We start from the raw sequence: 27,781 nt of genomic DNA on the forward strand, positions 1-27,781 counted from the left end.
CAGCCAGAGGTTCCATTGCTAGTGCAAACAATAGGGGGGAGAGGGGGCAATCCTGTCTCGTCCCGCATTCCACCATGTACCTGGATGATATAATACGTCCAGTATGGACTCTAGCTGCGGGGTTAGTGTAAAGTAGTTTCACCCATGCAATATATTCAGGGCCAACTCCCATTTGGGCCATAACCTTATAAAGGAAGTCCCAATCCAGGCTATCGAAGGCTTTTTCAATGTCTACTGCCAAGATGCCTGTAGACTCAGTTGAGGGAGTTATTCCACTCATAACTGCGATGAGCCTGCGTATGTTTCCTGCTGTGTTATGGCCTGGGATGAAGCCTGCTTGGTCTGGGTGGATGAAAGAGGGCATCAGAGGGAGGAGTCTAGTTGCCAAGATTTTGCTGAGTATCTTATAATCGAGGTTCAGAATGGAGAGGGGCCTGTATGCCCCCATCCCAGTTGGGTCCTTGCCAGGCTTGAGCAGCGGGACTATAATGGCTTCCCTAGTAGTTTCAGGTAATAGGCCCTGATCCTTGGCGCACGTAAACATTTTTTCTAGTCGGGGTGCCAGTATTTCAGCAAAGGTTTTGTAAAATTCGGCCGGCAGTCCGTCAGTGCCAGGTGTTTTTCCTCTTGCCAGGTCTTTCACAGCCCCTTTGATCTCATCCAGTGTGATATTTTCTTCTAGTGCGTCAGTGGGTGTTGGTTCCCAGGGTTTTAAGTTTATTGTTAATAAGTATTGCTCAGATAGGTCCCTGTTTAGGTTGGACCTTTTTTGGTATAGTGATTCATAGAAAGCCAAAAACTGGGCGTTAATTTGTTCAGGGTTATGTATCTGGGTCCCATCTCTTGTGGTCAGGTTCATTATAGGGGGGATTTTTTCTGACTGCGATATTACCCAGGCAAGTAGTTTACTCACTTTATCTCTTTCGCTATGCACTCTTGCGAGATATTGCTTATGGTCGAAACATCTGAGGCGTTCGACACAATGTGCTACTTTTGATCTGTTTTCTTGTATTTGGGGTTGTAAATGTGGGTTTCCAGGCCTATTTTTCTCTGTTTCTCTCAGTATAGCCTCGGCTTTCTCGGTCTCTTCTAATAAAGTCCTACGAATTCCTACTGTTTTGGCAATACATCTCCCTCTTATTACTGCCTTAAAGGCGTCGCATTCTACCAGCCCGCTAGTCGTGGTGTTGTCATTTTCTTTGAAATAATGTGCTATGGCTTGACGAATATCATCTCGGAATGGGGGATCTTCTAGTGATTTGGGTCTAAGTCTCCATGTGGGTATACATGGGATGGGGGACCCCCACCCTAAGGATAGCAACTGGGGGTTATGGTCAGATATTGTACGAGACAAGTATTCTGTGTTTGATATAAGTGAGTGTATGTCTGGTGAGCACAAGAAGGAGTCTAATCTAACATGGAGCTCATGGAGAGCAGAGAAAAAGGAGTAGTCATTGGTATTAGGATGTAATTTACGCCAGATATCGATGAGGCCCCAATTTGCCTGCCAAGTGGTGAACTGTTGAGCTATTTTCACCAATGGAGAATGTGGTAGAGGAGGATGTGATCTATCTGTGCCGAGGTCACTTACACAGTTAAAATCGCCTCCCACTATTACCGGTGCTTGCAGGAACGCCGCTAGTGAGTTGGATAGTCGAGTGAAGAGTGAAGAAGTCACCCTGTCCTGTGTTGGGGGCGTATACATTAATTAGAGCCAGGTCTTTCCCCTGCAGTCTGCCTTTGATTGCTACGAATCTCCCTTCCGGGTCTATGAGACTATCTGTCAACTAAAAAGGGACCCCTGCTCGGATCCAAATCAGAGTGCCCCTCGAGTATGCTGAATAAGTAGTATAGAATGCCTGACCTCTCCATCGTTTTTGTAAGGCTTTGCCCTCTTTTGATGTTAAGTGAGTTTCCTGTAGCATAGCTATTTGAATACCCCTTCTCTGCAAATAAGATGATATCTTATATCTCTTGACTAAAGAGTGCATACCCCTGATGTTCCAGGTGATGATTTTAGTGTAGCTATAGGGGTGTTTTTGTTGTTCTACTGAGGGGTGGTTTCTGGTAGCCTAGTGTTATGATGAATTCCCTGGTGATCTCCTGTTCCCTGCTCCATTTTGCAATTTCTGTAGTGATTCTCGGACCGATATTAAACCCTAGAAAATTCCCCAGCATAATAACTACCCAGCTCCCCATCCCTAGGACAAAAGTCGAACCTCTCTCGCCCAAACTTGTGTGGAAAATGTTAACTGTCCAACAACGTGGGGGGTGCCTCAGATAGAAAACCAAAGCTCAGCAGGGCGATCTCTCCTCAGCCCGTAGGTGGAAGAAAGACTGAAGTTCAGTGGCTCCAGGGTTTCGATTATCGGGCGTCAGTAGGCCAGTCTCTTCTTGCAGACGTTTAGTTCAGTTTTAGAAGCTGTAGGTGTAATCCTGATTGTCACTTAGGTTTACATATATCATATCTCCTAGGAACTCTGTTTGTAAGTCAAGAATGTACTTCAGATTATGGTGTCTGACGTCCCTGGGGTTACATCCGGGCCCTTCTGGTTAGGCGTGAGTGACAGATCTGATTCATGTTCCGAGTCTGATTGGTTTGCGTCACTGTGTGTTTGCTTAGGTGAACTCTGTTCAGAACAGCTGAGGGACGCAGCTGCCTCCACTGCTTTTTGACGGTCGTTTAGAATCTCCAGAGGAGATGGGCTAGAGCGTCTTGTAGTTTTACTGCTGTTAGATTTTCCTTTAAGGTTTAGTTGGTGTTTTCCAGGGTTAAGTCTCTTCTCGTTGAGATGTTGCTTATCCATCCAGCTCCAGACCTCCGCCGAGTTAAAAAACTGTGAGCCTGTTGTGGTTATTATTCGGAGTTTGGCCGGGAATAGCATCCCATATTGGATCCCCAGATTTCTAAGTCTTTGTTTGGCCTCACTGAAAGAGGCCCTCTGCTTTAATACCTCTCAAGAGAAATCAGGGAAAATTCGAATCACTTGGTTGTCCAACAAACAGTCTCCCTTTTTCCTGCTTTGGGTGAGTAAATGGAAAACATTTCTGTCTTTATAGTGCAATAGTTTAGCTATTATCGGTCTCGCAGGAGCGCCCGGCGGGGGAGGACGTGCCGGGACTCTGTGTGCTCTCTCCACTGCAAAAAATTGGGATAGGCCTTCCTTCGCTATATTTTCTTTCAACCATTTTTCAAGGAAGTCAGCCATGTTGGTTCCTTCGACTTTCTCAGGTAGCCCCATGATTCTGATGTTATTTCGCCTTGATCTGTTTTCAGCATCTTCCGCTCTCTGCTCCAAATCTTTTATTCTTTTCTCCATTTGTCGCGATGTTTTGGAAGCACCTTGAAGCTCGGGCTCTAGTTCCCTCAGCTGTTTTTCTGTCAAGGTCACTCTTTCTGCTAGGCGCCGGTGATCGTCTCTGAGCACTGAGAAGTCTGATGCGAGAGAATCTATTCTCACCTCAAGAGAGGTTCTGGAGGCAGCGATAGCCTGTATTACATCTTGCAGGGTAGGTTCTTTTGGGGCTCCCTCCTCCACAGCGGAAAATTTCCTCACAACCTCTTGTTCTGGGGGTGTATTGTCTGATAGTTCCCTAGTATTATCGGCTTCTCGCCTTCTGCTTGGTTTGCCCATCTCTGGCGATGTGCGGCACTTTTGCTGGTGATCGCTTATTTTTAAGAGGATGCAGTTCTCTTGATTGTGTAAGGGCAGTATAGAGCCGAAGATAGTGTTTATCTGTTTTCCAGATGTTGCTGGATGGGCTCACCGGGGTCCAGCACCTGGAGGGAGGTGGCCTGTCTTTTATTGAGCCAAATGGCCTATATACAGACTGTTAAACTGGTCCGGCGAGTAATCTGTTGGACTTTCAGATTTGAGCTGTTTTTCATTAACGTATCAGATCTTAGGGGTCAAACGTGGAGCCGGACCGTATTTTTTAGTTACTCTGTAGTTCCTTTCTTTATTCGATCGCTAGTTGGCTTATCTATTAGGAAGGTCTGATTCGGAGATTGTTAGGCCGGAATCTTCCCAGCGGCCGTCTTTCAGCGTTCTAGCTTGGGGGGGGGGAGTCCCTCTGCTCCGGTTCCCCGGGAACCCCACATGGCAGGCCCGGGCAATCTCCCACGCCTTCCCTAGCGGCCTCACTCGAGGTGGGTTTCAGCCTTGTTTCGTCGGGCCCCCTCTCACCTTTGGTTTCTTTCTCGCTATTCAGGTTTCTGTCTTACAGTGCCCTGGGGCAGCTCCTCCCGGTGGGTTTATCACAGTCTACTGTGTCAGATGGTCGCACCTCCGTTCCCGATTTGACGCCAGGCCTCCTCACCTCCTCTCGTAGCGTCTCCGCTGTGCTGGGCCATCTCCTCCGACATCGCCCGGACTGTCTGTCTCTTTCTTCTCTCTGCTCGACTTGGATCGGCAAGGCTCGATCTAGGCCGCCGTGTTTCCCTCTGTCAGCCGAGGCGGCGCCCAAGGGTGCTCTCTTGACCGCCTAGGCACCGGAGTGCCCGGCAGCCGCCATCTTGTCGCCTCGAGCCTTCTTCCACTTTGCATCTAGCCCATTCGTGTCGGAGCACGAACCAGTGGTTTATGGGGTCAGAAGTGGAGCATCGTTAGCCCGGGGGGGCACCACGCATTCCGCTCCCTCTGTGTGGAATCTGGAGCCGAATTGAGTATTATAGCCCCGGGGATGAGGAGAGAAAGACGGGAGCCTCAGGAAGAAGCTGCTACCGCCATGGCGCCAAGCCACGCCCCACTCAGCCCAGCCCTCTTCAATGTCTACATGGCTCCGCTCGCCAATATCGCCGGATCCCACGGCCTCAACATCATCTCCTACGCAGAAGACACTCAGCTCATCCTCTCCCTCACGAAGGACTCCGCAACTGCTAAGAAAAACGTCCACACCGGACTTCACAGCATCGCCAACTGAATGAAAGAAAGCCGCCTCAAGCTGAACTCGGAGAAGATTGAGATCATCATCTTTGGCCCCAACAGATCAGCATGGGACGACTCCTGGTGGCCTGCCACCCTGGGGTCGGCTCCAAAGCCCATCACCCACATATGCAACCTCGGCTTCATACTGGACTCTTCGCTCTCCATGACCCAGCAATCTCATCCTCATGCTACAATACCCTTCGCATGCTCCGCAAGACCTTCAGATGGATCCCAGTGGAAACCACAAGAACGGTCACCCACGCCCTCGTCAGTAGCAGACTGGACTATGGCAACACCCTCTACGCAGGAACAACAGCCAAGCTCCAGAAGAAACTCCAGAGCATCCAGAAAGCCTCAGCACAACTCATCCTCAACCTCCCTCGCCACTACCACATATCAGCCCACCTCAGAGATCTCCACTGTCTCCCCGTCAACAAAAGGATTGTTCTCAAGCTCCTGATCCACGCTCACAAAGCACTCCACAACACCGGACCAGCCTACCTCAACAAGCGTCTCAACTTCCACATCACTACACACCAGCTCCGCTCTGCCAACCTCACCCTTGCAACCGTCCCCTGCATTCACAGTACCACATCAGGCGGCAGGTCTTTCTCCCACCTGGCCGCCAAAACCTGGAACTCCCTTCCTGTCAACCTATGTCTGTCCCAGGACCTCCTAACCTTCACGAAGCACCTCAAGACCTGGCTCTTCGAGCAGTAGCACCCTACCCTTCCCCTCCAGTGCCTTAAGACCCTTCCAGGTGAGTAGCGCGCTTAAAAAATCACTGATTGATTGATTGATTGAAGGAGACAGGAAGTGTAGGGTGGTACAAGAAAAAGATATGATGTGGAATCAAATCTAGACTGCTTTGTTATTCAGCAATCACAGCAACTGGCAGCATATGGCAGCCTTTGACATCACCATCAATGGGCTCCTATCAAATGCTTTGGGTCTCTGTAATTATTTCCATTTTTCTAATACATGGGCTCAAAAGGTTAAAACAATGCAAAAGCTTCAAATTGGACTATCTTGTGTCCGCATAGCTTATCGAATGCTGTGTTTTCCTTTAAAATGTGGTACCTGAACTTTTACAATAGAAAGAAGGAAAACAACATGTACCAAAATGTACACAAATATAGAGACAGCATAAACAGCGTTGTAAAAAAAATTTGAGTCCCCTCTTGCAAGTTATGCTGAAGGGGCCCCACACACTCACATCAGTAAGGGCCGAGGGGCCCCTTCCAGTATGGGTAAATCTGGGGGCCCACCAGCACCACTAGGGCCTCTGTTACTCCCCTGAGCATATACTATACCTGCCTGCAATTGGGCAACCTTGTATTTCTGTATATGGAGCTCATTAGTGGGATATAAAGGACATTATACAAGTTGTTTTTTATTATTAATAACATTATCATTTACAGTGAAATAATTTTGCCCTCTCTCAATTCATCATAATTTCAAGCTAATATCTAGCTAATAAATATTCACATTAAATGAAATATTTCTAAGACTTGATACCTACTGAAGAGAAAATGAAGAAGTTAGAAACCACGTTGACGTGTAAAGAAGGGTAGAAATTGCATCTGGCTTCTTTGCCCATCCTTAATTATCGATTCTTACATACTTCGCTTAAGCCTTCAGTTTTTAATAAAGAATGTTACTTTGTTACAGATCATCTCTCGTCCTGCGTTAGTCAATATCTTCCAGATCACTGCTGTTCCAACAAGAAAGCAGTTGAAACTCAGACTCTGTTCAAGTTATGACACCAACGGGCAAGCACATCTGTTCCACCTTTTTCAAAGGATACAGCTATTTTCTAAGGCAACATTCTTACAATAGTCAGATACCAGAAGAGGTATATTTCCCGTGTTCACAGAGCCGAGAACAATGTAGCTTGTTATCTACAGGGTCGAAAAAGGAAATGATAAAGAAGCAACAAAAACAGAAGCTGCAGTATCAGAAGAAATCAAATGTTCGCAAAAAACAATCAAATTGCATGTTCAAATCATCTATCATTATACTGAGGTTCTTAAAAAACATCAGTTGGGATTGGAATGACCCCTGCATGGAAGAAGGGAATGTAGTCCTGGCCTGAGTGGTTGACTGCATGTCTAACCGGTATCCCACCTTTTTGTTTGACGCCAGCATCATGCTAATCTAACATGCATACAGAGGTCCAGGCCTATTCCTGGTAATGGGAACCTCAGAACTTGTTCTGTGACCTGGAGGGGTGCACAAATAGTGGCCTCAAAGTCGACATTGGACTACTGCCCTTACTCCATCACATACAATAGCAGTATGTATAAGGTGTTTTGAGAATCTGTAGTATGACTAAACCTTTTTTTCTCTGTCACAAAGAGTGTGATCTACTCACCCCTCTTGGGCAAAATCTGCAGTTAAGTAAACCCCAGAACCAACTTTTCTCTGACATTTTGCGTGAATTTCAACTGTCTGAATGTGTAGAAAGTGTATAGTACATGTATGGTAACAGGACTCTCTGTGTGGTATGATTTTGAGTACAGGGGCCATTAGGATCCATTTTGTATTCCCTGGTTTAGAACGGCACAAGGTAGAGGATGAGAACAGCTTCCCCTGACAGTGGAAGTGTATTGTCTTCTTTCCTGTGGCTGTTTTTGAAATTCAAAAAAGAACTTGTTAGCAAAGAGCTGCTGATTAGTCTCAACATTGCAGCAACTGAGCACCAGTCTGCATCTGGCCTGGTACGTCACCAGAGCCAAAGATTACTGCTGCTCTGCAGGTCTGCCACATTAATGCTATCCATCAGTGCCTATTACAACACAAAGTTGCTGTTGTGGCCCCAATAGAATTGAAGTCACCACTGCTACGTGAGCTGCACCCATTGCACCACTAGAGCTGCAGTGCTATTCAGAAGATTAACTGCAATGACAACAAGATGATGAATGGAATGCTTCAATCAATCTCAGCCACAGGCAGTCGCTGGGGGCTGGGTACAGGGTTGCCTGTATTCCAGTTCAGGAAAACCTGGCCTGGCAGTTCAGGCTGGACTGCACCCATGAGGGGCAGGATCAAGGCTGAGATGTCTATGACTGGGTCCAAACTGAGATGGCATGGAGGGTGAAAAACAATAGATTGGGATGCAACCCAAGTGATCGCCAGTGGTTGAGATTAATTCAAGCATTTCATCAACAGTTTCGTTTTTTGATGCCATTCAGGAGATTAAAGTAGGGTTTAGCCTGAGACGAGAATCAGATACAGAATAGTATGCCACATGGACTTAAGACTTTTTGCCTGAGTGAAATTAAAGGAGTGTAAGACATTAAACTCATCTGCACCTCTAATCTTTAGGGTTACCAGAAGTATTCTGCACCAATGCCTATTTAATGCTTTTGACAGCAGGAGACCAGATATTAAAACTTTTAGAAACATTCTAGAGTAGAGAGAAGTACCTCCATGGGAATCCTCTAACTACTTGCCCTCACTACACTGAGTCAAGTGTGGAAACGATGTACTGGACGCAGTTTGTAATGTCATTGTAGGACACCAGAGGCAAATATCTTTAACCACAATGGCTGGACCATAGTATCACCTGTTTGTCCTGTCGTCCTCTGACAATATAATTTGGCAATTACAATCATTCATGCCATAACATATCTCTATTAACTACTGTAGTGAAGATGTGAACATTATATTTTCAGGAGATACCGCTAATCTGCAATCTAGCAATTTATTTTAGAGGACTTCGAAGGCCTCCTTTAGAGTTTGACAATGAGAGCACCACCATAGTTCGGGGAATTCCCTGTCCCATCAAACCCTTGGTTCCCTGCTGTATTTAGGGTTGGGGAATACTCAGATTTCACTGGTAGAGTCTGCACTGCCTCTCCCACCATAAACATCTGACATGACAGCCCATCTATCTAATGGCTATCATGGAATTGAGTGTAACATAATGGCCTTAGTGCCTGACTCTGGAGCTGGGGGAACCAGGAGCCATATTTACAAGAAAGTGGTGCAACACCAGCTATAAGCAGGCATTAAAAATTATGCTAAAAATGGAATAATGAAATCCTGTAGATTCCATTGCACCATTTGTAGTGACCCTCTAACAAGGGAACAGCCCCTCTGCATTCATCATGCATATATTATGCATGATGTGGCTCAAAGGATTTACAGGGTGGCGCAAACGTAGTTTGTGCCACATTGTAAATATGGCGCTATTTTAGTGGCCCTTTAGAGTCACATTTGCGGCAAAACGTTTGCTGCAAATGTGGCGCTAAAGGGTGCAAGGGCCTTGCAAATCTGGCCCAGGTTCGAGTCTCATCATTGGCTGAACATCCTGTGATTTTGGGCAAATCACTTAATTTCCTTGTGCCTGCAATTCAGTGCCTTGAGACCATCACAGGTGCTTTGCCACGCTTTACAAATCTTGCATTGTCATGTGATGGTGTGTTTATGACCGTCATTTGTTTTCTCTATGTAATACCACAATGAAAGGTCTGGAGATCCCCATTGGTGAAAAGCACAATGCCCCCTGTTAGAAATAGGTTCTTTATTTGGCAGAGGTATGAACCCCGTCCAAGAAGGGACCACCACTGTTGTCAGGGTAAGTCATATACACAATAAAAGATAATGGCCCTCATTCTGACCTTGGCGGTCGGCGGAGAGACGGCGGTCGGACCGCGAACAGACCGGCGGTATTAAAAATGGCATTCTGACCGCGGCGGTCACCGCCGCGACCGACCGCCACTTCCCCACTCCGACAGCCACGGCGGTCATGACCGACGGGCTGGAGTCTGCGCACTCCGGTCCGGCGGTCGACCCAAGACCGCCAACGGTATCATGACCCTGCTTACCGCCGCGGTTTCTGGCGGTCGGGAACCGCCATGCGAACCATGGCGGTAGGCACTATCGGGGCCAGGGAATTCCTTCCCTGGCACTGATAGGGGTCTCCCCCACCCCCCACTGCCCCCCCGAGTCCTCCCCCCACACCCTCCACCCCCCTGCCACCCCCCAGAGGTGGTACGAACCCCCTCCCCACCCCCACCCCGACATGCACATACATGCACCCCGACATGCACACACCCCCAACATGCACATATACACACCCCCTACACACACACATACACAACGGGGACACATACCCGCACACATACATGCCGACATGCGCACCCGCCGAACTACACACATTGCCCATAGGCACAGCAGCACTCCCCGCCCGCATGCACGCACTCACACACCCCCTCTACACACTCCCACGCACACCCCCATGCACGCACACTTCACACAACACCCCCCCACCCCCTCCCCTCACGGACGATCAACTTACCTTGTGCGTTGGTCCTCCGGGAGGTGACAGGAGCCATGGGGAGGTGACCGCCAACAGAAGACCGCCAACAGAAGACCGCCACACAGAAATGTGGGTCGTAATTCTGTGGGCGGTGTTCTGCTGGCGTGGCGGTGGAGGTTGACCAGTCTCCACTTTCCCGCCGACCGCCAGTGTGGCTGCTGGCGGTTTTCCGGCGGAACGCTCCCAGCGGTCAGAATGCGCACAGCGGCATACCGCCGGGGTCGCGGTCTTCACCGCGGCGGTAACTCGGCGGTCTTGCGAAAAGACCGCCAAGGTCAGAATGAGGGCCAATGTGTGCTCACCCTCTGTTAGGTTGGCAGAGAGGAGTCAGGCTTATCTAAAGAGGCAATGTATAAAGTATTTGTGCAACACACACACAACAACACAATGAAAACACCACAAAAAGTCTCCACCCAGGTATAGAAAAACAGACAATACTTTTCTAAATAAATCAAGACAAAAAGGACAAAAATCCAATAAGTAGAAGTTAAGATATGAAATTTAGCTGAATGAAAGAGTTATAGTGCTTAGAAACAAATATCACTTTTAGGGGTTACTTGAGGTCATGCTAGTCTAGGACAAAAACAGGAGTTCATGCCACCCGGGATGGAGCGCATGCCGACTATAGGATATACGCAGAGCCCACTGAGCAAAGTACCTTAAACCTGGTTGCAGTCACAAGATGCGTTGATTTCCCTCATGCTGGGTGGAGATGTGTCGATTCTGAAGGCAAAGCGCAAGTACTGCAAAGCATCAGTTACGAGGCCAATGCACCTGGGGCCAGATGTACGAAAAAAGCAATTTGCGACTTGCAAATTGCGAGTCCCTGCGACTCGCAATTTGCAACTCGCAAATTGCTATGCAGTACGGTGTCTCAGACACCGACTGCAACTCGCAATGGGGTCGCAATGACCCACCTCATGAATATTCATGAGGTGGGTCGCAAATTGCGGCCCCATTGCGAGTATAGGCACTTGCTAACATGGAGGCCTGCTGACGTCAGCAGGCCTCCATGTTAGCGACCTGCTTGTCAATAAAGCAGGTTTTTTTTTTTTTAAGTGTAGCCCGTTTTCCCTAAGGGAAAACGAGCTGCACTTTAAAAAAATCCGAAACCTTTAGTTTCGGTTTTTCAGGGCAGGGAGTGGTCCCTTGGACCACTCCCTGCCCTGAAAAATTAATATCTGGTCCAGTCACAAAGGGGAAGGGGTCCCATGGGGACCCCTTCCCGTTTGCGACTGGGTTACCATCCACTTCAAGTGGATGGTAACTGCGAGTCCATTTGCGGCCGCTTTCGCGGCCGCAAATGGAATTGCATACCAGTGCGAGTCGCTAATAGGAAGGGAACACCCCTTCCTATTAGCGAGTCTGAAATGCATTTTGCGAGTCGGATCCGACTCGCAAAATGCATTTCTGCATAGCAAACCCACGTTTGCGAGTCGCAAACGGCGATTTTCGCCGTTTGCGACTCGCAAACGGGTTGCTACATCTGGCCCCAGGTTTCTTCACGCAGTGAAGGAATGCATTAATTTTCCTTAGGGATTGGCGGTGTTGCAGTGGTTCCGATGTGATGTCACTGCACTGATTCCGAAGCCGATGCTCCTGGTTTCTCCACACAGTGAAGGGATGCGCTGGTCTTCCTTCAACAGTGGCGACAGTGCTGTGGTTCTGATGCAGCAATAATGCAATGGTGAATGGCTGGTTCTGAATGCGATGCACATGTTCTACTCCAGCAGTAGGGTCAATGTGTCAGTTGCCACTTCCAGCAGGAAGAAAATGCATCAACTTTTCTGGACAAGTATCTGGGTCCACTTCCAGTGAATCAGGAGCAGTGGTTGAGACTTTGCTATGCCTGAGTCTCTAGCAACAGGAGGCAAGCCAACAAGCCCTTGGAGATCATTTTGGAGTGAAAGGCAGAGTCCAGCTCTCTCTAAACCAGGTCAGAGAGCAGCAGGGCAGCACAGCAGAAAAGCTGTCCCTCCAGGTCAGAAGTCCAGCAGGGTGACCGGCCTTAATGCAGCACAGCAGTTCTTTTACAGAGTCTAGTTGTAGGTCCAGATGTCTCTGATTTAGTGGGGTCAGGGTCCCAGTACATATACCCAAATGTGCCTTTGAAGTGGGGGTGAGTTCAAAGAAGAATCCTTGAAGTGCACAAATGCCCTTTCTTCCTCAGCCCTGGCTCCAGGCTATCAGTAGGGGGTAATCAGCCCTTTGTGTGAGGACAGGAACTCCCTTACTAAGTGTTGTCCCCTCCCACACTTCCTGCCCAGGACAAGCCATCAGAATGCAGATGAGCTCTCAGATACACATAACCTTCCTGTGTTTGTGGCTGTCTCGACACACACAGGCTCCACAGCGGCAGGCCTTAAGCTTGAAGGGGCTACTTCAGTGGGTGGCACAATCAGTACTACAGGCCCACTAGTAACTAGCATTTCATTTATGGGCCCTGGGTATATGGTATACCATTTTACAAGGGACTCACTAGTAAATTAAATATGCCAATTGTGTTTACACCATTGTTACCATGTTTAGGGGAGAAGCACTTACACTTTAGCACTGGTTAGCAGTGGTAAAGTGCTCAGAGTCCTAAGGCTAACAAATTGGTTCAGCAACAATAGGAGGCAAGCAGGCAAAAAGTTTGGGGGAAGACCACCCCAAGGCTGAGAGGTCTGACACCTTCACATGATGGGAGAAAACTCATGTCATGACAGGGCGACTGAATTTTTTTCTTTGTTTTATCGAAATAAGCATCTTCTTTGTAGTATATTTCTGTACAATGGAAAAACTGCTGACTGCCCCACTTGGTGGCTGGGGCAGGGAGGCAGGAGAGATGGCCTCTGCCTTCCTGTCATACTTCCTGAAATACTCTTAATAAATCCTTTATTGACAGACGTTTATGAAAAACACATAAAACTAAACAGTCACTAATATATACAATATATTGATGTTCATTGATTTTCAGCAAATTCAGGTACTTAGTAAATCAAATCCATGGTTGGAAATTCAAATATTTGTCTTTAATTTTCAAAAATTAACATGCTTAATTACAGGTTGGTGGTAGTGTGACAAGACATTGGAAGACCCTACAATCATCTGAGCATTCACCATTTCATTTCAAATTTTACAATATTAAAAAAGCATGTGAAATCTTGAAATCCCAGGTGCTCATTGGAGCAACAGTACATTGGATGGGTTAACTTAATAAGAACGTCCCCTGTGCAGTGTTGTAGTTTGATCAGTAAGATTGGGGGGGGGGGCTCCAGATTTCCCAACAATTAGATTGGCATATAATGTTAACCGATTCTGTGCCGCGGACGTAATGGTTCTGTCCCGAGGCACAGTGCTCCTGTGCCCAGGACGTGACCATTATGTCCTGGCACCGGAGCTCAGAGGGAGCGCTAGTGGGCTTTCCCCCACCCCCTCCAGGGCAGGGCTGGAAGGGGAATCGCTTCCCCTTCCACTCCCGAACCCCCCACACCCACCCAGTGACGTCTGATGATGTCAGATGACGTCAGATCACGTGCTGACCTCATCAGAGGTCACCTCCCATCATTCTGAAAGCATGCCCCCCACACCCACCCAGTGACGTCTGATGACGTCAGATGACATCAGATCGCGTGCTGACCTCATCAGAGGTCACTTCCCATAACGCTGAAAGCATGCCCTCACTGCGACCTGGAAGAGAAATGCTAGGCATTTCTCTTCCACTCGGGAGGAGGGGGCAGGCAGAGACTTAAAAAGAAAGGAGAGGCTTTTCCTTTCGTTTGATGTCACTCTGAGCATTTCTGCAGCCCAATCGTAAAGCGGCTTGGGCAAGGATCCCTCCACCGGGGGCATTTTTGATAAGGCCATTTCTGCACCCCCCTGGGGGGGAGTTTGGCCTATATTGATTAGGCTGATCTGACCCCGGGGGGGGCAGAAGCCACTAGACACCAAGGATTTTTTTTTCCTAATGAAATTGGCATAAGGGGAGCGTTCCCCAGTGGGCAATTTGTTTATTAGGCCTTTTCTGTCCCCCCGGGGGCAGATCAGGCTATATTGATTAGTCCAATCTCCCTCCGGGGGGGGGGGGGAAGCCACTAGACATCAGGGATTATTTTTTTTCATGTTTGTTTTATTTTATGAGGGGAGCGGCCCCTTAGGCAGGGGTTGCTCCCAGGGGTCCAACATTGTATTAAGCCTTTTATGACACTCCTGGGGGCAGAACGGCCTATATTGATTAGGCTGATCTGCCAACTGGGGGCAGAAGCCACTAGACACCAGGGATTTTTTTTCTTATGAAATTAGCATAAGGGGAGTGACCCCTTTGGCAAGGGTCGCTACCCAGGGGGCACATTTTTAGGCTTTTTCTGCCCCTCTGGGAGCAGAAGCCACTAGACACCAGGGATTTTTTGTTGTTGTTTACATTGATAAGGGGAGCGACCCCTTAAGCAAGGGCCACTCCCCTGGGGGGTCAAATTTATTTTGGCCCATTTCTGCCCTCCTTGGGGGGTAGATAGGTTATTTTAATTAGCCCGAAACCACTAGGCACCAGATATATATATATATATATTTTTGTACACATGGGAGCGACCCCTTAGGCAATCTATTTTAGGCCATTTCTGCCTACCTTGGGGCAGATCAGCCTATTTTTCTTAGGCCAACCCACTAGACACAAGAGGTTTTTTTTTGTTCACCAATTTCACGCAAGGGGAGTGACCCCTTAGGCAAGGGTCGCACCCTGGGGGGCAAATTTATTTGAGGCCATATCTGCCCCCCTTGGGAGCAGATCAGCTTATTTTTCTAAAGCTCATCTGCCCCACAGGGGGCAAAAAAAAACACCAGACACCAGGGAAGATTTTGTTTAAAAAAAAGAGGGTGGGGCTATTGCCATACCCCCTTCATGAATAAATGGGGACAAAGTTATTCTGCCCACCAGTGGGAAGATGGGGCAATTACCCCAAATGCACTCCCGGGGGGGGGGGGGGGAAGAAAGCCTACTAGATGCCAGGGAATAAAAAAAATAAAACAAATAATGGGGTGGTGTTAGACCTGACAGCCTTAGGGTGGTCACCCCTAACGTTTTGTCTGCCTCCCTCCACTTTTTGGACACTGTTTTTGCTGGCTTTTAGACTCTGTGCACTTTACCACTGCTAACCAGTGCTAAAGTGCATATGCTCTCTCCCTTTAAACATGGTAACCTTGGATCATACCTGATTGGACTATTTAATTTACTTATAAGTCCCTAGTAAGGTGCACTATAGGTGCCTAGGGCCTGTAGATTAAATGCTACTAGTGGGCCTGCAGCACTGGTTGTGCCATCTACTTAAGTAGCCCCTTTACCTTGTCTCAGGCCTGCCATTGCAAGGCCTGTGTGTGCAGTTTCACTGTCACCTCGACTTGGCATTTAAAATTACTTGCCAAGCCTAAACCTCCCCTTTCTCCACATATAAGTCACCTCTAATGTGTGCCCTAGGTAACCCCTAGAGCAGGGTGCTGTGTGGGTGAAGGGCAGGACATGTACCTGTGTGGTTTACAGGTCCTGGTAGTGTAAAACTCCTAAATTCGTTTTTACACTACTGTGAGGCATGCTCCCTTCATAGGCTAACATTGGGGCTGCCCTCATACAGTATTGAAGTGGTAGCTGCTGATCTGAAGGGAGTAGGAAGGTCATATTTAGTATGGCCAGAAGGGTAATACCAAATCCTGCTGACTGGTGAAGTTGGATTTATTATTATTATTCTAGAAATGCCACTTTTAGAAAGTGAGCATTTCTTTGCACTATAATCTTTCTGTGCCTTACAATCCACGGCTGGCTGGGCTTAGTTGACAGCTCCTTGTGCATTCACTCAGACACACCCCAAACACAGGGTACTCAGCCTCACTTGCATACATCTGCATTTTGAATGGGTCTTCCTGGGCTGGGAGGGTGGAGGGCCTGGTCTCACACAAAGGATTGCCACACCCCCTACTGGGACCCTGGCAGACAGGATTGAACTGAAAGGGGACCTGGTGCACTTCTTAGCCACTCTTTGAAGTCTCCCCCACTTCAAAGGCACATTTCGGTATAAAACAGGGCCTCTGCCCTACCTCATCAGACACTTGCTGTAGAAGAAACCTGAACCAGAACCTGCATCCTGCCAAGAAGAACTGCCTGGCTGCCTAAAGGACTAACCTGACTGCTTTCTACAAAGGACTGCTGCCTTGCTGTTGCCCTGCTGCCTTGCTGAACTCTTGTCTGGCTGTAAAAGTGCTCTCCAAGGGCTTGGATAGAGCTTGCCTCCTGTTCCCTGATGTCTCAGGACCAAAAAGACTTCTCTTTTTCATTTGGACTCTTTGTGCGCCGAAAATTTCAACACACAGCTTGCTCCACGGCGAGAAAATCGCTGCACACCGACGCTGATCAATGCGACACCTTCGGGCGACCGGAACTTCGACACACGGCCTCGCAAGGACAACACCGCCCGACTTCCAGAGGAGAAATCGATACAACGCCTGCCGTGAGACCGAGAATTCCACGCACAGCCTCCCGGAACGACGCGCAGCCGGAAAACAAGCCGAAGAATCCACGCACAGACCCCAGGACATCTGGTAATCCCGCGACCCATAGAAAGAGACTGTCCGCACGCTGGAAAATTACATTTTGTCTACTTTTCAGAAATGTTTAGCTTTCCAGGATCCAGCATTGGTTTCACACCCATTTCTGTCACTAACTGGAAGGAGGCGAAAAAAGCACAAAAATGGGGTAAGTCCCAATAAAATGTCACAATAGTGCTGAAAATTTTGGTTTTCTGATTCAAGTCTGCCTGTTCCTGAAAGCTGGGAAGATGGTGATTTTAACACCACAAACCTTTTGTTGATGCCATTTTCAGGGGAAAAAACGCAAGCCTTTTTCTGCTGCCCTTTTTTCCCATTTTGTTTTTTAAACAAAACTTTTGTTGTATTTTGGATAATTTCTTGGTCTCCTTCAGGGGAACCCACAAACTCTGGGCACCTCTAGAATCCCTAGGATGTAAATTTGGTGTAGGTAGCTTATGTGGGCAAAAGTTTTGAGAGTGTAAGCGCGAACTGCCTCAAATAGCCAAAAAAAGGCTTGGCACAGAAGGGGAAAAGGCCTGGCAGCGAAGGGGTTAAAATACATTATACAACAAGCAGGGAGCACAACAGGGGCTTTAGGAACAGTGGAAAGGAAGGGGAATGTGGATTCGTAGGGGTAATAAATAAGTGAGAGAAGGCACATTATATTTTGAAATAACCACCATTTTGAAGCATTTCCAAACAGGAAGAGGGAGAGAGTGTGTGTGCGTGTTTTTGTCTTTGTGTTCCGTCAGACACCTCACTATACCCGACTGAAGGCACCTGTCCCGAAATATGTATCTCTTAATGCATGTGTTAGAGGCATGTAACTGCCCAAACACCTCCCAGAGGCTACGCCCTGCCTCTGGGACCTCACTGCTGCCAGCATGCTTTCTGTCCGGGATCGCCATGTAAAGGGCTGTGGAAAAGCTCTTTAACTTCTCCTTGCACAGGAGACTGGGGGGCCCACGGAGAGAGAGACTCGCTCTGGTCTCTCCGCGGGTCTTTTCGGGACAGCAGGAAGTGGCGCGGGTGCGCCAGGATTGGTGGACAGGTAAGTAGGGGTGGGTTTTTAGGGTTAGGTTAAAAGGGGGTGGAGGGGTGGGGTCGGCCTCTTTCCAGGCCGACCATAGAGGGAGAAAGGTGTTTTGGAGGCGCTTAGGACAGGGAAGCAGCGAGGCAAGTGATTTCTGGCAGGGCCCAGGCCAGGTCAGGGCGACGCGGCAGCGCGCAGACGGGGACCGGGTTGAATTCCCCTGGTTGGGTTTTTGAGGGTGGGGGAGGTGAGTGCTCCCTAGGGTGGACGCGCGGGGGCCGGGCAGGTGTGAGAGTGGGCGGCGGCCCGGAAAAAATGTCCGACACACGCGGACTCGGCCGCGCCCCCGGGGTGCGCCCAGCAGGCCCGGGGAGCACAGAGGCGTCCCCGGCCCCGGCGCAGACTCCGAGGATGTAAGCGCGCGGAGGCCTGCTTGGTAGAGCCGCGTTTTTCCAGCGCAGCATGCCGGAGCCGACTCGGCAGGTGGCCGCGAGGCGGCAGAGAGCACAGGGGATTGTAGTGCCCCCCCCCAGATTACACAATTGCCGGCACAGGCGCCGGAGGAGCCACACGCTTTTAAGCGCATAGTGGCAGGGTATAATCGGGCTAGGCCCCAAGGGCCCTATAGACTGCAGCGCCTGGGCGGGCCCTGCATATATATTTGTGGGGAATCAGGAAGACACCGGGGAGGGGGTAGACGCACAGGCAAAGGGGGTGTGCGGGCCCAATTTAAGATTTTAAGGGCCACAGCAGCAGGGGCCCGCATATAAAAAAAAAAAAAAAAGGTTTCTCAAATAGGGAGGCATCAAGTGCGGTGTATTTGGGGACATGGCTAACAGTCATGATGCGGAGGCTGTCAGGGCAGTGCTCCGGGTCCTGGGCGAAGCCGGACGGGCGGACTTGCTCAGGCCCAGGGTATTAGACCAGGCCTGGGTGGGCATGACACGTCCAACACGGTCCGCATCAAGCGGTGTAGCGGCGGCAATCGCAGCATGCGAATCACAGGATTTGGAGGGGGACAAAGACGAAGTCCCAGTGAGACAAGAACAGGCCCCAGAGGTGCGGCCAGAGACCCCTATCATGTTTAGCCCGCTAATGTTTGGAGGGGAGACTCAGGGCACACAGGACCCGGGCACAGGTGATGCAGGAATGGGCTGCGCAGGCCCGACAAGCGGGGGGCTTTCAGGCAGGGACGGGGATAGCATGGCAGGGCAAGCCCTTGGGCAACAAGGAGACGGGATCGAGCAGCCAGTGCCGGGGCCCAGTGGGATACAGACCCCATTGGACTTGTCATGTCTAGGACGTACTCTGAGCTTTTGGATGCACGGGCCTTACGCTTCGTGCTGTTTTTGATTAAGGAAGGGCTATCCCCGGCCACGATAGGTGGGAAGTTAGCAGGTGTCTCATTTTATGGGAAGCTTTTCTTTGGTACGGATCCGGCGTGTAATGATTTATTAGGAAAAATGTTGAAAGGATGGGGCAGGGTTAGGGCCGGGGCGGGTAGTAAGGCAAGAGAGCCCATTACTTTTGGGATACTGAAAGAACTGTTGCATGTTTTGCCAGTATGTTGCACGGATGAGCACAAAGTAGGACTGTTCAGGTTGTGCATGGACTGGATGTTTTTCGGGGCATTTAGGGTATCTGAATTGTTGGGCATAGGCAGGGAGTGCGGTATGAAGGAGAGGGAGGTCTGCATGCATCAGGGGAGGTTCGGCATATGGCTCAGGAAGTCCAAGACGGACCAGTTAGGAAAAGGGAAGTGGGTATGGTTGGAAGAAGGAGGTGACACACTAGCATGCCTAGTGAAAGAATGGATGATTTGCAAACAGAAGTGGGGAAGGGCTGGGGAAACTGGGGTGTTCGTGCATGCTTCAGGCAAGAAACTCACTAGCTATCAGTTGTTGCAGGTTTTGAGGATGGCTTTGGGTCGGACTGGTCGGCAAGCAGGGGATTTTGGAACGCATTCCTTTAGGATCGGGGCAGCAACAGCAGCAGCTCATTTAGGTTGGGACAGGGCTATGATTAAAGCAATAGGTAGATGGAAATCCAGATGCTGCGAGCTTTATGTTAGACCCTAACGAAACCCAGGTTGGGGGAGGGGGGTTTTAGATGTGTATCACAGTTGTTATAGTGTTTTTTCTTTGCAGGATGCGTGGCCGGACCGCGGAACGATAAGACAGTGACTTGGCTGGTCAGCCATTCATTCGTACATTGGGTGGCAAAATTCGCTGAAAAACAAATCTACGGCAGATCAATGGGACTGCCCAGCAGACACCACGAAGTGCGTTGGTGGGGAAAGAGCGGAATGAGGTGGGGGAGTTTACTCCCATTTATCACAGGGAACTTGCCGCAGTGGGGATGCCCGGATTTGTTGCTGATACACTTGGGGGAAAATGATTTGGTGAGGCAATCAGGGCTCACATTGATACAATTTATGCAGAAGGATTTGGAACTATTGAAGCGGAAACTGTGCGGGACATGTCTGGTATGGATGGAGTTTGTACCCAGACGGGTATGGAGAGGGGCAATCAATCACGGAGCCATTGAACGGGCTCGGAAAAAGTTGAATAGGGCAATGAGGGTATTTTGCTGGGCCCAAGGGATTAAGGTGCTGAGGCACGAGGATATTAAGGAACAAGAGGGGACATTGTTCAGGGATGATGGAGTGCACTTATCGCAATTGGGAAATGCGTATTATTTGATAGGTTTTAGGTTGATGCTAGAGAACTTATGGGTGCAGAATCTGTGGATCAGGGAATAATAAGGAAAATCAGTGCGGCAAACAGGGGTTTGCCGGGTGGGGCAGCAAAACGCCACATGGGTTTTCCTGGGTGGCAGGAAATGGGGGAGGGGGAGAGCCAGATGCGGGCTTGTCCCCCCCTTCCAAGGGGAAAAATGAGGTGAAGGATCATAATGGGGGGGTGGATTGTTTACAAACAAGGAGAGCATGAAAGGAATAGGGGAGTGTCTAGGGGAGGGGATTTGAAGAGAGCTATTGGAAGAGAAGGAAGGGCATAAGGAAGCTTTTAAGTTAAAGTTGGGCAAGAGGGATTTCATACAGTTCAAAGTTGTTGATGTTTATGTTAAATCCTGTCCTAAATAAATGACCTTTTACACTAGACATGAGTGTCAATGTATGTGTGTCCCGATGGGGGGGGCCCGCGGAGAGAGAGACTCGCTCTTGTCTCTCCGCGGGTCTTTTCGGGACAGCAGGAAGAGGCGCGGGTGCGCCAGGATTGGTGGACAGGTAAGTAGGGGTGGGTTTTTAGGATTAGGTTAAAAGGGGGTGGAGGGGTGGGGACGGCCTCTTTCCAGGCCGATCATAGAGGGAGAAAGGTGTTTTGACCACCCACCCGCCCTGTAGAGAAGGAAGGCAGCAGTGAAAGGGTTGTTAGGGGAAGGGCATGATTAAGTAGGCAGGGAAAGGTTTTGACGTCAGTTAGGACAGGTGCGGTTCACAAGGGTTGGCAGGAAATGGGGGAGGAGGAGAGCCAGATGCGGGCTTGTCCCCCCCTTCCAAGGGGAAAAATGAGGTGAAGGATCAGAATGGGGGGGTGGATTGTTTACAAACAAGGAGGGCATGAAAGGAATAGGGGAGTGTCTAGGGGAGGGGATTTGAAGAGAGCTATTGGAAGAGAAGGAAGGGCATAAGGAAGCTTTTAAGTTAAAGATGGGCAAGAGGGATTTCATACAGTTCAAAGTTGTTGATGTTTATGTTAAATCCTGTCCTAAATAAATGACCTTTTACACTAGACATGAGTGTCAATGTATGTGTGTCCCGAAGACAGCTCCCGGTGCCTAGAGGACACTGTTTGTGTAATACCTGGAAATTGATCTTCGCCTAAAGGATCTGCTTTCGGGGCAGTGCTCAATTTGTGCTTGTTGTTTCCGGTGCTGAGCACAGGCACTTATTTTTGAGGGAAGGTGCTTATTCTTCTGCCTCAAGCATTTGCTGCGAGCAGAAGACACATACGTGAAAGTCGGAGGAATGGAAAAACGTAAAAGCATCACCATGTGAGAAAGCAGAAAGCTGCTAGAGTGAGATGAAAGGCAGGGAGAGGCTGTACATAGATTGAAAAGGCCTGAGATGACTTCAGGATTACGCTGCCTCAGTATTCCGTGCTCGCAAATTTAGTTGCAGCAGCTGCTTTTTCAAGAGGAGCGCTGTGAGCACCAGCACGTTTTTATTTACAAATTAAGCACTGTTTCGGGGATCATATAAACGATGGCGAGCCCTCTATGCTTGGTTGCCCTGTCGCCACATGTTATTTTTCCCTCAGAGTAGTTTCCCTGTGTGCCCAGTCAGAACCAGGACAGGCTTGTTTAAATTTTAGGGCATAGCCGCAAGTGGGCTGTGCTGCCTTCACCACAACAACGGATTGTCGGCACGGTCAAAAAATATAAACGGGGCCCAAAGACATGAGCAAATTAAAATGGGCAGGACCTCAACAGAAAATGTAATGATAAAGATGTTACAATAGTAAAGGCATGTGAAATTTATTTTTGAGCGCTGCAAAATTAGTGTTTGGACCGTGTCTGGCCTCAGCAGGATCTACTGGAGCGAACATAAGCCTTAGCTATTCAAAAGATTTTTTTTAACAAGCAATGTGATAAAGCTTATTATGCAGGCTATCAGTGCTTTTACCCAGCTGGATACTACTAATCAAAAATTACCCTCTCTGTTTAAATGTGCATACATTTTATCAGACGTTTCTGGAATGAACGTTTAGAAAAATATATTCTTCACATAAACAGATTTACAAAAATATCTCTACATCACCTCATGCACTTTATGTTGTCAAAATCTCAGAAAAATTATACCATTGAATGTGTCCATTCAATGTTTCTCTGGGCCCCAATAACAAAAAAAAATGTTTTGTAGAGGAACGTTAAGATTAGGTGCACATATAGGTTAATGTCACTTTTGGTTTCTATGTGCCAGGTTTTTCTGACAGAAAATAACAATGCCGAGGAAAATATACCAGTAAGTTAAGAGTTTGGGCGCTTCTGTTGCTAGGTAAGAAGACCCCTAGAGTGATGGAAAGCTCAATCTACTAAGGTAGCCAGAACGGACTTTGCATCAAATACGAATGCCTACATCAAACGGGTGCAAGCAAAAGGGAAATGCATTAATTTATCCTAAAAAGAGTTACACATTGCACGAGTAGTGGGTTCCATTAGAAAATCCCAATGAAGCAAGCTTGACTGTCGAGCAGTGCAGCCTCGTTTGACCACCTTTGTATAGGATGACAGCATCAGCAGTCCAGTCTTTATATATAGTGTTGTATCATGCTTTTCTATTTGCAAAAAGCAGCAAATTCGGATGCTGCATGGGGTGAAAAATTAGTTTTTCTTGCAGGTGATTTCTGTGAAATTATAAATTTTATGTGACATACTCCTTGCCAGTTAGCATTGCATAGAAATGTGCAAGTGAGGTATGCATTTGGTCGCCTTTTCACAGTGGCGCACTTTTAGTGTTGCAGAAAAGTATCATTTTTTCATGTGGATGAATGTTTTTTGTAAATTTCCTGCTGCACCATTTTTTGCCATACAAGGAAAGCATGCACAGGGACATTCAGTAAATCTGGGCTCGAGTCCATGGGAGTCTTGAAAAGCACTTATCACCAGACCATACTAATTGTAAAAAATTATGTCAGTGCTCAATTTGTGCCTGTTGTTGCATGTGGAACCCACTGGCACTCATTTTTAGGGAGCACTTATTTCTCCTTATCAGACTTTGACCCACAGCAAGGGATGTAAAAACACACAGGGCCTGATTAGGACCTAGGCGGAAGGGATACCCCCTCACAAACGTGACGGATATCCCGCCCACATATTACAAGCTCCATTATATCCTATGGAACTTGTAAAACGGCGGGATGGATATCCGTCACGTTTGTGAGGGAGAATCCCATCTGCCAAGGTCGTAATCAGGCCCTACAAAGTTTAAAAATGGCAGAAGAGAAGTACTGTAAAATCATGACAAAGTAAAAAGCAGAAACCTGAAAGAGCGGGATAAATGGACAAGGAGTGCCTTGTAGTAGATTGAGGAGGCATGCTTGGTATTTAGCACTCTGATATTCAAAAGCGTTGGCCACAGCTTAGAGCAAAACGTTTGGCCCCCACACTTATTTTTGTTTTACAAATTAAGCACTGGATTACACTCACAATCTTGCAATAGACTCAAAGGAATACAATACCTCCAGGAATTTCCGTGAGCTCATTAAGCGGTGGCACAGTTTCAAGCTTGTCAGCATACTCCTTCCCTGCCTGCCTTTGTGCGTAGCGTGCCTCGATCTCTTTTTTGGTTCGCGGAATTCGGCACTTGAAGATGCAACATAATGTGATAACTGAAAAAAAAACAATCAATCACTGAGGGCACTTTCACACTGAGAGAGAGATTTAGAATTGGAGACAAATATATGAATGAGAAGGCAAAATGTTTAATATTCAAAGATGGGAGGACCAATCACAAAGGCATTTTGGAGAATGTAAAGCAGTGCTTCTATATAGCTAATTTACGTACTCTTACATGTCTTTGTAAAGTGGCCACACAGCTTCTAAAATGGGAATTAGATGAGTATATTCAGGGTATATTCATTTTTTTGTGTTTTTTTAAAATATTTTTATTGCATTTTCACATTAGATCCATTACCAATATTTAACATTTACAGTTTCAGGATATGGTAGATCTATTACACTATTATCACACAGATTAACAATAAAACTTAACTAAGGTCTCGTCATTATGCTGAAAGGGTTTTCAAATACAGGGGGTCATTCTGACCCTGGCGGCCGGTGGCCGCCAGGGCCACCGACCACGGGAGCACCGCCAACAGGCTGGCGGTGCTCCCACGAGCATTCTGACCGCGGCGGTTCAGCCGAGGTCAGAAGCGGCAAGTCGGCGGGCTCCCGCCGACTTACCGCTGCTCGGGGGAATCCTTCATGGCGGCGGAGCGCGCTCCGCCGCCATGAGGATTCTGACCCCCCCTACCGCCATCCTGTTCATGGCGGGAAAGCCGCCATGAACAGGATGGCGGTATGGGGGGTCGCGGGGCCCCTGGGGGCCCCTGCCGTGCCCATGCCAATGGCATGGGCACGGCAGGGGCCCCCGTAAGAGGGCCCCGCAAAGTATTTCAGTGTCTGCCTTGCAGACACTGAAATACGCGACGGGTGCCACTGCACCCGTCGCACCTTCCCACTCCGCCGGCTTGATTACGAGCCGGCATCCTCGTGGGAAGGGAGTTTTTCCCTGGGCTGGCGGGCGGTCTTTTGGAGACCGCCCGCCAGCCCAGGGAAAAACTCATAATACCCTCTGCGGTCTTCTGACCGCGGAGCGGTATAATGGGGGCGGAATTCTGGCGGGCGGCCTCCGCCGCCCGCCAGAATCAGAATCACCCCCACAGTTTCTAGATGATCACTTTTACCATGTGTATTTAATAGACTTGTGTGCCCCGGGTTGGTTATGTTCATTTATTGGGTTTTGTGGTTATTTGCTATAGTGGGGGAGACCCAGTTTAGTGGCAATTTCTGGTATCTGGGTTCCATTAACTTGTGTTCCTGTGTGGGGCCCTAGATCCAATAATCACTGTAGGTTACTTGTAGTGGAGGAGGTTGGAGTGGGGGCGTCCTCTGGCTATAGAATTTTACTTGTCAGGCCTACTCGAAGTATGGGGATCTGTTAGGTAAAATAATGTTTGTCTTAGGGTCGCTACATGTTCCGGTTCATGGTGGTTTCTCATCGCTTTTAGCTTCTAGTCTGCTTATTAAAGTTTCCCAGACCACACTACCAGTATGCTGTTGGCCCTCCCCGGCTGATTTCCACAGTACCATTAATTCTGCGCTAGCCCATCTCAGTGTCATGCTGTGCCAGGTTTTTAGATCTGGAGCAGTAGCCGATTTCCAGTTCATCGCTATCAGTCTTTTGTACATCACGTATGCTAGGTCTGTGAAGTTGTGTAGATGCTTATGTTTCTTATCTCTCTGTCTCAGACCCAGCAAGCAGGACTTAGGGTCTGCTGTGAGCACCAACCCCGTCAACTCCGATACCCTCTCAACTATCCCGCTCCATTCCCTGTGCACCTGGGCACATTCCCAAACCATGTGGTAAAACTGTGCCAGCGGGGCCTGACATCTTGGGCAGGTTGTGTCCGAGCTGGGGAGCATTTGTTTAATCTTGGCTGGTGAGAGATACGTTTGACATGTATAATTAAATTGCATGTAGTGAAATCTGGGGTTCCTCTATACCCCCTGTGTGTGGTGTAGAACGTTCGGCCATTCCTCTTGTGAGATTTGGGTTGGAAGAACATCGTTCCACCGTACCCGTGCATTTTCCAGGTTGGGTGTGGGGTATTTATTCAGAGTTTTGTATAGATTCGACAGGACCTTCGATTGGCTGTCGTATTGCAGCATGTGGTGCAGTGCTGGGGAGATCACTGGTTCTTGGTTCTCCCGCCAACCACATCTTCTTGATGGAGTGGCATATGGCATAGTATGTCATGAACTGCCCAGGATTTACTGAGGTGAGGTCCCGTATCGATTCAAAAGACATTAATTTCCCTTCTTCGAAGCAGTCACCTACCGCCTCTATGCCCGCCTCTGTCCAGGCCACTAACAAGCATTTTCTTTCTCCTCTTTCCCAGCCAGGGCTCACACCCAACTGACAAGAGGCGAGTAGGGGAGCGTGCTGCGGCCGTTTTGGATATATCTCTTCCAGCATGCATGCTCCACTAGCATAAGTGGTTTGTCGGTCGCCCCCTTCGGAGACCTGGTTGCCAGCCAAGCGACCAAGGGTGCGCCACGCAAACTCGTCAGTGCCCATGCCGATTCCGCAAACATGGGCCTATGCATCCAGCTCAGTATCCACTGTAGCTGTGCAGCCGCATAGTAGCGTTCAAAATTAGGGGCACCCAGACCGCCCGCAGTCACTGGGCGCTGCAGTGTAGTGAGTGCGACGCGTGCTCTGCCCCCGCCCATATAAGTTGCAACAAAGCTCCGTTCAGGTCTCAGAAGAAGCTCCTGGGGATCAAAAGCGGCAGTGCCGCAAAGTAGTATAGAAGCCTAGGTAATATCAGCATGTTTGCTATCACCACTCTCCCCATCGGTGATAGCGGTAGTTTACTCCAGAAACGTAACAACCCTTTTATGGAGGCCAGTGCTCTCCCCAAATTTCCATCTCTAAGGTCCTCTGGTCTGTGATATATTTACATCCCCAGGTATTTGAATGAGTCAAAGCACCATTTCAGGTGCCCAATCGGGATGTTTCTCTACTTGACAGTGGCCGTACGGACAAGGGGAACACGCACAATTTTTCCCAATTCACTACCAGTCCGGATATCTCTCCGAATTCGGTCAGGAGTGAAATTACTAATGGAATCGTCTCACTTCCCTTCCGCAAGTATATTAAGGCGTCATCTGCATATAAAGATATTATATGATTCGCCCCATTCCTGAGTATACCCCAGCTGTCCTCCATTATCCGCAGGCGGGTCGCCAATGGTTCCATTGCTATTGCGAATAGCAAGGGGGACAGGGGGCACCCCTGTCTGGTGCCTCTAGCAATCGGGATGCTGTCAGATACAACTCTCCCCGTTTTCACGCGTGCTTGTGGATTGGAGTACAGTGTCTGCACCCATTGTATATATTTAAGGCCGATTCCCATTTTCCGCATAGTGGCAAATAAGAAGTCCCACCCCAGCGTGTCAAATGCCTTCTCAATGTCCAGTGAAAGCACCATTTCCTCATGCGCCCCCGGTGGAGTGTCCCCAGCACTCCCAGCAATCTACGGATATTTAGAAAGGTATTGCGTTTGGGGATGAAGCCATTTTGGTTGTCATGTATCAAAGTGTGGATGACGGGTGCTAACCTATTACCCAATACTTTGCCCAGGATTTTACAGTCAGTGTTTAAGAGTGAGAGTGGCCTGTAGGATTTAACGTC

The 27,781-nt window shown here is 48.5% G+C and overlaps 1 protein-coding gene across 1 annotated transcript in view; it reads right to left on the reverse strand.

Moving 5' to 3' along the window:
• Nucleotides 1-27,781, reverse strand: part of TMIE (transmembrane inner ear) — a 630,053-nt gene that overhangs the window by 187,638 nt on the left and 414,634 nt on the right. Inside the window, exon 3 of the mRNA XM_069210961.1 lies at nucleotides 24,043-24,192. Coding sequence (XP_069067062.1) covers nucleotides 24,043-24,192 — 150 coding nt within the window. The remainder of the gene's footprint in view (nucleotides 1-24,042; nucleotides 24,193-27,781) is intronic.

Source organism: Pleurodeles waltl, chromosome 10, assembly GCF_031143425.1.
Source record: "Pleurodeles waltl isolate 20211129_DDA chromosome 10, aPleWal1.hap1.20221129, whole genome shotgun sequence".
In the NCBI taxonomy this organism is placed as follows: Eukaryota; Metazoa; Chordata; class Amphibia; order Caudata; family Salamandridae; genus Pleurodeles; species Pleurodeles waltl.